At 37.5% G+C, this 13,072-nt stretch overlaps 2 protein-coding genes across 7 annotated transcripts; both read right to left on the minus strand.

The window, feature by feature from the left end:
• Positions 1-2,106: 2,106 nt before the first annotated feature.
• On the minus strand, positions 2,107-7,092 carry LOC140801495 (flowering locus K homology domain-like). Of its 6 annotated transcripts, none has more exons than XM_073156658.1 (7): positions 6,871-7,092; positions 5,271-5,679; positions 4,377-4,617; positions 4,107-4,264; positions 3,710-3,985; positions 3,406-3,600; positions 2,107-2,577 (listed from the first exon to the last, which is right to left on the minus strand). In XM_073156658.1, exons 2-7 carry the CDS (start codon positions 5,652-5,654, stop codon positions 2,401-2,403), a joined length of 1,431 nt encoding a protein of 476 aa, XP_073012759.1. In that variant the 5' UTR covers positions 5,655-5,679; positions 6,871-7,092; the 3' UTR covers positions 2,107-2,400. The 6 variants fall into 6 exon arrangements, with proteins under 6 accessions (XP_073012759.1, XP_073012794.1, XP_073012797.1 ...); XM_073156693.1 differs by having other exon boundaries at positions 4,116-4,264; positions 6,871-7,056; XM_073156696.1 differs by having other exon boundaries at positions 4,116-4,264; positions 5,271-5,675; positions 6,871-6,975.
• A 951-nt stretch (positions 7,093-8,043) lies between these two features.
• On the minus strand, positions 8,044-10,000 carry LOC140798764 (uncharacterized protein At2g34160-like). The gene is made up of 5 exons (XM_073152800.1): positions 9,854-10,000; positions 9,206-9,254; positions 8,736-8,798; positions 8,591-8,655; positions 8,044-8,501 (listed from the first exon to the last, which is right to left on the minus strand). Exons 1-5 carry the CDS (start codon positions 9,965-9,967, stop codon positions 8,409-8,411), a joined length of 384 nt encoding a protein of 127 aa, XP_073008901.1. The 5' UTR covers positions 9,968-10,000; the 3' UTR covers positions 8,044-8,408.
• Positions 10,001-13,072: the final 3,072 nt, after the last annotated feature.

The raw sequence follows: 13,072 nt of genomic DNA on the forward strand, positions 1-13,072 counted from the left end.
CTTGGACGGAGCCAAAACGCGGCTTAGCGAATAGAGAAAGGAGGAAAAGGATTGCGGCGAAAGTACAGATCAAACTATAAAAACTTGGACGGACGGACGGACGGACGTACGTTTAAAGTCCATACAAGGGTGTTTGGATGTGAGTTCTGAATTTGGAGTGAAATTTATGATTAATATTTATATATATATTTTTTTGATGGAGTTGCATTTCATTTGGTCAAATTTTACAAGCTTGATACACACAAGAGAATGGGGGATATTTTTAGAGAGCCTCTCTATCAGCATTATAAGCATCAAGCCTAAGGGCAAATAGATTCAAAATAATAAACATTCAAATTACCCAAATTTTACAGGCTAGTATTAGTTTCTCCCTAATCAAGAGGGGTATCATTAAGCATTGAAGTAATAACCTGCAAAAGCTAAAGTCGTGACAAAGACAACACACAATGGCATGGGATAGGCTCGGCCGAAATCTAAACCGTTCAGCACCAAACAACCTAACCGTGGCCAAAGCCAAGATTCGGGCAACACAAAAACACCACCACTAGGATTAGAGGAGCTTGACAAGGTGCCGACTGGAGAGGGGTTGACTGGAGTAACAACAAAAGGAACAGCTCAGAAGATATGGCAGATACGACGACGACGGCGAGGTAGGCGACAACATCACCGGAGCTGAATCCCTTAGTGACGAGCACGTCCATAGAGAGCAGAGGAAAGAGAGGAAAAAAAGGACTGTGTGCTCGTGGAAGAAGGGGATGGAATGAAGGCGAACGAAGAAGGAGATAAGATGTGAGAGGAAGAGAGAGAGGTTGGGTGTAGCGTTGGTGCGAAAAGGAGAGCGATAAGAGAGGAGGACGGCGGATGACGAGAAAGGGGCAGCAAAGATGAGGATGGAAAAGAAGCAAAAAATGAGAAGAAGAAGCAAAAAATGAGAGAAGGGAGAAAGAAGAAAAAATGGTTAATATGTTATAATTGTTTTAGGAATATTATTTTTTGGGGTGCATGTGTACCCTTCATAAATTTCATATTGCTTGTATGCCCCCTCCAAATTTCATATTTACATATATACTCTATAAAAAATTTATTATTTGCTTTTTTTGTATAGATACTATTAGAATTAAGCAACTGCTAAGATTTTAATATAATTTGGATATAAAAAAGATGAAACTATCCTTATTCTAATTCTTATAAAATTTTCTTAGTTAAAGATATTTGAATATTTTTTTTATAAATTAAATTACTGAAACTTAATTTAAACAGTAACCAAGGTAGGTATCTATTCAAATAACATATATTTTGAGAGTTATATATCTGCATATTAACTTTCGAGAGGCATGAGAGCAAATAAAGAATTTTTAAAAGATATATACGAAGATTAAGGGTCGATTTTCAATATTGGCTTTTACTTTTTCATTAAATATATCACTCTCAAGTATCAATTTTAAGCGGACCATTTTAATTTTATTTTAGAGAAAAAATAATAATGATAAGATAACTATTTGATATTCTATATTAATATCATCGTGGAATATTAAATAGCTGAGGAATCAATATTTGATAAAATATAAAGAAAAGAGTCATGTAAAAGTGAATAGTTCAGGATCTAATTATAATTAACACTAACTTAAAAAATAGTATATATACCAGCTCTGCTGGAGTATGCACTAATATTTTGCAAGTTACATAAGCATCCCAGTAAAAATTTACACAGTAATATACCAGTAATGGGATGGTGCTCAAATAATTACGGAGTCTTTGTTGAATAAGTATACTCAAATACAAATCCAACACTTAGCAGCGGAGACATCTTTTAAGTTACCAGTTCTCTTAAAAAAAGATTGCACCATAAGATAATATAAAAGTTACACGGTTCCTTCTTAAACCCCAACTTATTACCGTCATTATGTCTCCCTAAATAAGAGAACAAAATTCCCCAATCAGGATAAAACCAAATAATAACAGATATCCAACACCTCCACTGTTCAACTCACCCATGCATGAAACCGCCTTGGGGATTGGCAAACAACTTTTAACACCTGGACAAAAGAATATCATGCCCAGAGGACAACAACAAAAGGATATACAAGGCAAGTTTCAGAAAGTAAGTTATGAAAAGAGGCTCGTAGGATACTTTCAATCTAAGCTGCCAAGGTTTTACTACTGATACATAGCACAGTTACTCGGATTGCAGACACCAAAAGCCATTCTGACAATAAGGATCACAAAGTTTAAATATAACAGAACAAAGGAAGCATCTCAGTAAAAATCTCACGGTTTCAGTTAATGTGCAGAGAACAGACTGCAAGACACAGGAAGATGCTAAATATTGGAGCAACTAATCAGCTGGATTACAAGTTTCTCTGCCATAATCATCCTATCCATTCTGTTAGTCTGAATTCTCTAATATCCATAGTTGGCTCCATATGCAGAACCATACCCACCACCCGTGTGGGTAGCAGGTCCAGCGTTGACTGGAGGAGATGTGTACATTGATCCATGCGATGGATAAGAACTATAACCTTGGTCAACAGGTCCAGATGTGTTTTGTGGTGGTGCACCTGCTTCAGCCATAAAATTCTGCAAAAGCAGCACAATTAGGAAAGGATAAGAAGATATGCGGTGGTTGAGAAAGGTAAGCACTCATCAGGAAAACATCATAGAGAGTAAAATCAATAGGCTAAAGATATAGTGATCCCAAAAAAGAAAAACATATGTAGCGAGGTCTCATATTGCCCTATCCTATCACCAAGATTCCTTGTATGAACTCATCATTGATGCAGCACTGGGACTTTCCTTATCTCTACCAAAAGTGATAGCTGCAACTAACTATGAGGTAAGTGGCAATATTTACAGCTGTAGCACTCAGAGGGATCAGATGCAGACAAAAAGATAAAATGTAGAGAGAATTCAAATCTTCTAGTTCATAATTGCATAACAGTTAATTTTAATGGAACATTGGAGTAATACTGAACCGTATGTGCAGTAAAGGATTTCTGTATTACTTAGTATGTTCTGATGGACAAGTCAACCTGAAGCATACCACAGAACATACTGAGAAAGAACATTTCCCCAATAATCCACAGCAAATCCATATTTGTAGTCTAGTAGATCCATAAAGTGACAACTACATGACCAATGACGGAAATAAAGGACATGTTCCTAAAGTTATTATTAAGAAAATGAATAGAACCAGTTTGCCTATTATTTCTTTAACTAGAAACAAGGAGAATAAAGTAGGTAAATATTGCCAGCATGAGAATAAGAACTGAGAACTAGTCGTAAAGAACTTTACACACGAAAATCATACTGAAATGGACAGAAGAACCTTCATGGTACCCAAACCATATTATAATCATAACTATAATTATACCTAAGCATACTCTAACAAAGAGGATAAAGTCATGCCTGTATCAGTTGCTGTGCAGTTTGAACTTGCGTAGCACTTCCATTAATCTCTACTGTCATTTCTCCAGGGACACCTCTGGATTCCTGTATTGTGATGGTTGCCCCACTGGCACGACGGATGTAGCTGATACTTGCACCAGCTGCGCCAATTACAGCATCAGCATATGAAAGTGATATTTGCATATGCTGTGTGACCTATCAAAGCCACATCAAATGAACCATTTTAGATAACACACAGCTATCGCAACTGCAATTTGAAAATCCTGGAGATAAACTTGTTCCAAAATTTATTAACAAAATGAACCTGAGAAGCATGTGGTTGAGAATGTTGATTAGCTGATGGATGTGCTCCCATGGGTGCTGGTACATCTCGTCCAAACATAGAAATGCCATGGTGGGGAGGTTTATCCATAGGAGGATAATCAGGTGGAGGATAATAACTGTCATGTTGCCGCGGTGGCATAAATTGAGAATTGCCACCATAACCTGGACCAACAGTGTTTGATGGAGCACCTTGCGGATGGCCCCAAGGTTGAGGTGGAGGCATAATTTGGTCCAAATGCGAGCTCGCCATGGGCATCTGCAGAGTCAATCTCATAAGCTTTGGCAGAACACAGTTTGCTAGGTAAATATAATCCAAATTCCAAAATATAAGAAAACAATAAATCTTCAACATTGGTAGAGAAGATAATAGAATTAACTGAATTTACATGTAACTCGAATAGTGGAAGAACACTTCGATCAACGAGAAACTTTCTCAAATGAGAAGCAATAAGTTCCACAGCTTTACGCACTCCTTCAGGAAGTCCTTGCACTTCAACCACCCTATCTTCTTTCAATGCGAAAGGCGGTATGTCATCTGCACAAAGCATGTAATGGAAAAAAAAAACTTAGTTAAGAAAGTAGCAATAAGTAATCAGAGGAAAGCATGATTTAGGGTGGTGTCAGAGGAAAAAAGGTTAGGATGTTACCAAGGACACGGACAATAGTGTTAGAAGCTTCTTGAATGGACTTTATAGTTGCACCCTGCTTTCCGATGAGGTTAGCCGCCTGTGTAGCTGGCACAAGCAACCGCGTTCCTACAGTGCCGCTAGAATTTTGTTGAGTAGGTTCTCCATCTAAACCATCTACTGTACGTTTGTGAACCCTGAGCAGACCATCCATCGCAGGAGATATTGTAGCATCAGGCTCTTCTTTTGCTGAAATCATTACCTTTGATAAGAGAAACCAAATAATCAGCTTAGATGCAACTCTGAAACAAAATGTAATTTTCAGTATATGTAGGCTTGTAAAATGTCACAGATTGCCCCAACATCAGCTCACAGTGAAGATTACTATCAATGTCATCAAGCATTATCATACATTTGATCCAATTTGTTATATGCAGTTTACATCAAGTTCTGCATGACAGCTACCCAGATCTTTAATTTCAAGCTTCTTGATGTTGCTCAACAAACAAATGTCAAAAGTAAGCATATCAAATGTGCAGCAACATAACCTTCAAAATGTTAACCTTAAGTTATGGAATCCATCTCTATATAAATTAAATCATGAGATTATAAATTCTAAATCAGCATGGAAATTCTAGTTTTAATTAGTTGAGAACATGATGCTAATTTATCAAGCCAATTGAAGATGGCACACTTTATGAACTATGACAGAAAGTGATCTTTACATACAAGACAGCAAGAAACAAAAGGAGCCACAATATTCTATAACAACAAACTGAAGATGATAAAACGAATTCTTTGTCATAGAATGATGAGATTCTAAAAAACAATAAGGATATTATCATATATCCACCAACGATCAATGTGTTAACAAGAAAATCAACCCTAAATACTTATCTCAGTTGAGAAACTTACAGCTCTTTCCTGCACACCTGGAGGACCATCTAGAATCTTAATACGGGCTCTTGATTCCTCACACATTCTCTTAATAAATTCTCCTTTCCGGCCAATGAGACCACCAACCTTGTTGGAAGGAATCAATATCCGGAAAACGTTTTCCCCAGGCCATCCAGGCCACTTCTTTTCACCAACGCTAGCTTCTAAATCTTCATAGCCTTCCTGATTCTGATTTTGCAATTTTTCAGTGACTCCAGTCACATCTTGCTCAATCACATCTTGTTCAATCGCATCTTGTTCAATAGCACCTTGTTCAATCACATCTTGTTCAATCGCATCTTGTTCAGCCAAATCTTGTTCAGTAATATCTTGTTCAGGAAAATTTTCCTCTGGCTCACCCATACTTTGTGAACTGAATCACCACTTTCTTTAATAAATGATGAGAAAAAGGTATCATGTCAGGAATCAGTATACTAGTTTACTAATGAACATTAAGAGAAACAATAATCAACTAAAAGCTATAAACCAGTTTGCCTATTGAACAAGAATAGTAGCATGAGGAAAGCTAATCATGAATCATAAGAAACAAGAGGTCCATAAGATTTCTATTACTGAAAAAGGGAACTCCTGCAAATACCAATATGAACTTATGAACTAGAAGCTTAAGCTACAAAAAATGCAGAGGACTCTGATAAGGCGACCATGTAGAAATTCCCAAATACAATCACATTGAGTATTGGGCACATACTACCACTTTAGATTGCTACAGAGAAAATAGTCTATTATAGGGAAACTCCTAAGGATTCATTTTGCAATAACAATTTGGAAATGAAAAATATAAGCACATCAGGTAACATTACTGTATGTTTTTCTATCAAGAACATTCTTATCAAGGAGAACTCAAGAGGGATTGGCCAAATGACTCAAACTAAGATAAAATATAAGTCAAAAAATCAAGCCGGCTTGGCCGTGCAATAAGGAATAAGAAGAATAGTAAGCTAATAACTTCATAATAGATTAAGTCCTAAGGACATAATACTCGTGATTTCTGTCATTTCTTTCTGTTCTTTTTCTTTTTAATGGATGGCAATGGTTAAGCAAATATAGAATAGGCGGAACGGTTCTCATATTACCACAAATCAATGCTTGTTGTAGGCTCTACAATGTGCATCACATACATGCAATATATGTTTGGTGAAAGATTAATCAAATCTATTTCTCACTTGCTTCCGTAAGAATTGAGCACAAAATTCTAGAGTGTCTCCACGATGGGTATCATCATATAAAAAAAAAACAAATTGTGATACTAAAAAGATAGAAGTAATGCTACTGTACATGAAATATGCATAAGAACAATAGCTTACGACTACTGCAGGACCGTTCACAACCAAGAGAAGCGATCGAACTATAAAAGAAGAGAAGGTACCATAAGAGCAGAAACCATTCAATCGAATCCTGCAGCCAGAAAAACAAACGAGGAGCTACCGGATCTTACCTACGCGATTAAGAACCCTAAACCCCGAGGCTACTAAAAACCCTAGAGATCCCATCATGGAGCACCATGAGAGAGAGAGAGAGAGAGAGAGAGAGAGAGAGAGAGAGAGAGAAGAGGATGTACCTTCGTACTTCGTACTTGTTCTCCTCGATGTAGAGGTAGAGATAGGGAGGGAGGGAGGGAGGGAGGGAGGGAGCGAGAGGAAGAGGGAGAGAGCGAGAGAGAATTAGGGATTAGGGTGGGGGAAAGGAAGAAGAAAGAAAAGGGTGGGGGAATGGGGGGGGGGGGGCGACTTGAATTCAGGTGCGCACATAACACGAGCTCGTGACTCTGCGGATCAATCGTAATTTTTTCACAGGTAGCTCCCTAACTTTATCTGGTATTACAATCGAGGACAAATACAACAAATTTTGTAAATCAAATTAATTTAGCCGACTACAATAAAGAACGACAATTATCAGCTGCCGAAAGTCAAATACGGCGCCGCATACATCCACGGAACGACTCTATAGTAGAGCCAATGGCCATTGGCCCAGCCAATTGATGCAGACACTAGCCGGCGATGAAGAACTCGTATTGCCGACTTGGAAGTCCTGTACGAATCCATGCCCAATTAATGGTATTTTACACCATTAACTAACAAGACTATGACTTTCATGATTTTGTAATCAGATCTCTCATCTTAAAATATTAAAAATATCGCTCAAATTATAAATATTAAAAGTATAGTGAATAAACTATAAAAGATAAAAAGCTAGGGTGTTAACAGAAAAATTCCCTCTATTTTACTTTTACATATTAAAGGAGTTTCTTTTTAATTTGATTTTAAGATATATTTAAATGCTTTAAAAATTAATTGGTACTTTCAGTTAATTTTATAATGTAGATTATATATTAGGATTGAATTATTTGTCTAGAAACGTAGGCATTGTTCAATAAAGCAGATAGATAATTCACACTTTTGCAGTTTGCTTCTCAGAAGATCATCTTAAGCTCTCTGACTTCGGCCCTATTTGACAGCAGTAAACTCACTCTTTGTTCCACCAACAATAAACAATATGAGAAGAACGATGAGCGAATTAGTGAACAGTGCCAATGACTCCATTCAATAAAAACTAATTTTCATTGACATTAGATAAAACTACTGCTTTTCCAAATCTAAGTTCTAATGCTAAAAGTTCTGCTGCAAAATGATTTGGCTATAAGTTCTCGAGTCTTCTTATATGGAGGTTAATAAATCTGACAGCCCGTAATAATCATGACAACACATCCTGATGTGTATATCCAAAATTCAAATTCAAATTCAAATTCAAATTCAATTCATGTTATCCAAGGTGATGGATGATATCAAGACAGATCAAACATAATATCTCAGCTGACACATATATCTACAGAAACAGCAGTAATTACAGGCAGTCAGGAACATTTCTTCAATACTGATATAAATCCCAAATTAAAAAAAAGAAGAAGAAGATCAGAATCACTACAGCTCACAAGTTCTTCAGCCCTTGTGGGAGGATATGAAGGGGACCAGAAACCAACTATGCCTGATCAATTGCCATGCCAAAAGCAGGGACTAAGTGGTAACGCTACTATACCAGCTGCACAAACAACAATGAAACAAAAAAGAGGCAGCAAATACTATTGTCACCCATTATGCCTCAGACTTCTTGTTCAACCGACTTGATGCGATTCTCCTTGCCAGATGATAGAATGTCGTTGTAGTTATCTGACATGTGAAGTAAAATCTCAATCTGCATCGAAAACATCAGGGAAGGTCACAGCTCCAAGAATAATTTGTCATCACATCAGTGGAATGGAAAGTAAAAGAAGAGAGTCGCACCTTGGCTTTCCGAACAAGGCGGCCCTTGGCCTCATCTTTGGTGTCAACAGTGGAAGTCGTAATCTCTGCTCCAATATGATGAGAAAATCTTAGTTTAAGTAAAAAAGGGAAGTTTGTTGGAAGAAATGGCGAGCTGCTGTCTTACTCTTCTCAGTAGCCAGACCAGTATTCTTCAGGATTTCAGCAACCGTTACAACAGTTCCAATAGCTGAATTCAAGAAGGCGAATCAGAAAAGAATGATGATCACAAAGATTTAATTCCCCTCTCCATTGTCTAATAAAATAAGGTAAAAGATTCCAATCTATAAGAAGGAACAGAAAGCAGAATAAAGAACTAGGTAGTTCAACATAACCATCTATACTAAAGACAATTCCAATTGAAGGCCAATCAAGACATGCAGCAAAAGAGAAGAAAAGAAATAATAACATGGCCAACAGATTATCCCAAAACTCTGAATTAAGAATCTGAAGTAGTTTCATCACAATTGCAAGAAATGATAGTTCACTATTCTTTCTTTTCTTTTCTTTAATTTCTCAAGGTATATTACGCGAGAGAGAACAAAAATGCACAGATACATATTGAAAAACAGATTATTATCAGATCAGAAAGAATACCCATTCCAAGGGCGGAGAGTTCGACCTCATTGTAATGCTGCATGTACCTCTGCAAACAAATGACTAATGTAAATAACATGGGGGCAAAAATAATACCAGAAGAAATAATATTCATAACTGACAATGTTAAATACAGCAGAAATGATATAATTGCGAGAGATATAGAAGCAAAGTTGTAAAAAGATAGAATATTCCCTGTAATCAAATGAATGAGGTACAGAAACCAATTTCATGAGCATTTTAACAAAGTGAATAATGGACTCAACATCCTCCATATATTGGCCTATCAAAGCAATTAAAAGAAGCCATTTTATCTCGATTATTAAAGGAGAGGTAGAAACATAACAATCACTTCACAGCATACGATCATTTCAAGGGCAAATTTACTACCTTTTCCTTATTCATCAGAATATAGCAGAATTATCTCTAATACCCCCGAAAATCTAAGAAAAGGAAAGCGGTAAGTGATCGAGATCCTAATGAAGAGACACAGACCCTAATCCCAAGCAGAGAACCCGAGAAAGGTTTGACAAGGTGAAATCTTACTCAAAACTCTTGATTCGAGTCCCCAAATTACAAGAAAAGGAAGCTATCAAGAGGTCGAATCCCAAAACCTAACTTATCCGATAAAGGAAGGGTGAGGGATACCTTGGCCAGATTGACGTAGAAGTAGAGCGGCTTCTTGTTGGTGGAGACTTGGATTCGGTTCTTCTTGGTCGGCTCCACCGTCTCCACCACCGCCTCCGTCGCCGTTAACTCCATCTCTCTCTCTCTCTCTCTCTCTCTCTCTCTCTCTCTCTCTCTCTCTCTCTCTCGTGCAGGCGAAATAATCGCCAGAATGGCAACTTCGACGCTTATATAGGCGCCGGAATGGAAGGCGACACGTGGCTGGACGACGTTGGCGAGGCGGTTGCTCTTCTGGGCAGTTAGTGGATGATGCCGTACGAGGCGGTTATTCTTGTTGCGGATTCCACATGGACGGTTCTACACCCGTCTATCGGAATTATTTACGAACTTGCCCTCTCTTGACCTGATGTGTTCTAGTCTAATTCGGGTTCAAGCCACAAGTGCTTGACTAAGATTGGGCTCGATCCAATACTTACAGTTGGAATACATTTAAAAATAGTTGCCTGTTAGCTAACTCTAAATAGTCCTATCCTTTTGCGCAACCTCCCAGATATCTTTAATTCTTCTGATATTTGCTCTAATTCTAGCTGCATTTTTTTGGGACAAAAATTCCAATCAAGTTTCAGTGGTTATCAAATAAGCTCCCTAATACTTAAAATTGTGACTTGTGAGTCACTCATGATTTATTTCTTGTTTATTTCTTTTAGTTAGATCAAAAGAAATGATTTCAGATGTTGTTGGGTCTGTTGCTTTCCTTTGAGATGACCTATGCCAGGATTTGTTGTAATGAATGATGTTGTACAAGTTGGTATGCTATATTGAGGGCATTTTGACTGAATTCATCTCTCTCTCTCTCTCTCTCTCCCTCTCTCTAGCTAGATTGAGTTTTGCTTGACAAGATATGAATTCTCTTTTTCTCTTTTTGCTTCACCACTTTAAATTTTTGTTTCTGTTTTCACACCTAGGAAGCTGGCTCTCTTGGCTTTTTCATTTTTCAAATGATAAAATAAATTTCTTCAGATAGTTTGTTAATTTGGAGCTTGCAATTTATTTTTGATTCACTCCACTTTATATATCCAGCTTAAGAACAGCACATAGAAGTTATCCCTCAACTTTAGCAAGCAGTGTTTACTGCCAAAAGCTATCTAAAGCTCTTATCCTTCTGAAAAAAATTAAGTTTTTTTTTTTTTGCATGATCCAACCAGCAGTTGGTAGAGGCAACCCTCACTTATAATCTTTATTTCCATTCCCTTTTCTTCTTTATTACCCACACAAACAAAAGCTTTGTTGCAGGTTTGCTAGTTGCTTGGAGGTTAAGCTTGGAATCACATCCTGGCTTATGCTCTTCATCTGGTGAAGGCTTCCCCTTTCCCTAGCTGAAAGCAAAAGAGAAAATATCCTTTGCTTGGGAATAAAACCAAATGTCAAGGATCCCTTCTTAAGTCAGACCTTAAAGAATAAACCTTTTATTAATGGCCTTAATCATAGCTAGGAATATCATAATTATCCATTAACCAATAAAACTATTACAAATCCATTAGACTCTTGGACCGCCGCAATCCAACAAGGTAGACTAATTATGGGAATGCTTAGTTCATCTATCTGTCTCTTGAGCTTTAAGTTTCTTCCTATCTAAGATGCTATAAGAAGCTTGTAGGTTGACCTAAACTAGCATCTACTCTGCTTTTTATAGCTAATGCATGCTTAACTTAATCACGGCAAAAAGTTTAACTTGATATGTTCCTAACTAATTAGTATTAGTTGGGCATTCAGATGTGATCTCTTCTTATAAGCTTGAGGTCATAATTAGTGTGAAAAGCCATACTGGAAGTGGACTCCATGTCACGTATATAAAGTCCTTCAGGTAAAACATTGCATGGCCTGGTGATGAGGGCCCTTCCTGCTACCTCCATCCTCTTCTCTCTTTCTATCTATCTATCTCTCTCTCTCTCATGATAGTTGAGGGGAATGTTGTCTGGTCCGAAACCATTCATGCGAAGAGCTTGCTTCGATCCTTTCTTCGACGTCGTGAATGGTTTCGGACCAGGCTTCATTCCCCCTAACTCATGGAATCCTCGCAGAAGAAGTCCTTGTCGACGACGATCGGCGCCTTACGACATCTACCATGGATCGATCGAAAGCTTAATTTTTCTTTGCAAGTGAGTGTAATCCATCTATCATGATAGGAAGGCATGTGATGTTTAGATAGTGTGGTCATTAGACTAGATTAAATACCTTATTTCTTTGCCTCCATATCTTTTTATGATCATCAGAACTAACTTTTGGAAAATATATACTTTGCTTGCTACTGGGTTGGGACGAATGGCTAGATCAACATTGCTAACGACATAGCACAGACACCAACCCAACTTTTTATGAGTTCTTCGCGATGCTATTATAGCATCGGCTGAGACTAGATAGTTGATATCTACCTCTGGTTTCCTCCTTTCTTTGTCTTTTACCATATTGGTCTGATCCATTAAAAGAAAAGCATGCTCCAAAAACAGTGCAAATTAATGCTAACATCCTTATTTCTAAGCAATGGGGACCAGTTTCAATGAACTTTCGGTTTGTCGACATCGGCTTCGTGGATTTTATGATCATGAAAAGATTGCTTTGAAGTTTCAGAGAGTGGAAATTTCAGCATCAAAAGATTACGACGTAAAGCAACAATGTTAGGTATAACTTATTCACCAACAATAATTCCTTTTCTCCCTTCCGTTTCTTTTTTCCTACTATATATATATGTGTGTGTGTGTGTGTGTGTGTGTGTTTGATCCATTAAAACTTTTCTCATCTTCGTCTTGTTCTGGAGTCCTAAGATAACTGATATGAGTGAGGTTTTTGATAATTTGAGATGGATAATGAAGTCTTTGATCAGAAATGGAAAGCTCTCTTGGTAGGTAACCTTACACCATCACAGGTCAAATTATTGGGTAACCCACTTTCTTTGACCGAATAGTTTCTCATTTTGATCCTTTACTGTAGCTAATCAATAGCAGGTAAACTCATTCATCTAATTATCTCTCTGTGTGTGTTATATAAAAACATTTCTTTATTTATATTTACAAGACTAGAATGATGATGCAAGGATATGAAGCAAAGCACCTAACAAACACCTTGACTCATCATTTAACTTGTTGTCTAAGGACTTGCAACTATGTGAGTGATGTTACTGAAACCAATGCTTTGGGCAAGGGCATTGCCATTGGATCATAGTGCAGGGCCCACATCACCCAA

The sequence above is a fragment of the Typha latifolia genome, chromosome 1 (genome assembly GCF_019914945.1).
Source record: "Typha latifolia isolate L0001 chromosome 1, TyphaL0001v2, whole genome shotgun sequence".
Lineage (NCBI taxonomy): Eukaryota > Viridiplantae > Streptophyta > Magnoliopsida > Poales > Typhaceae > Typha > Typha latifolia.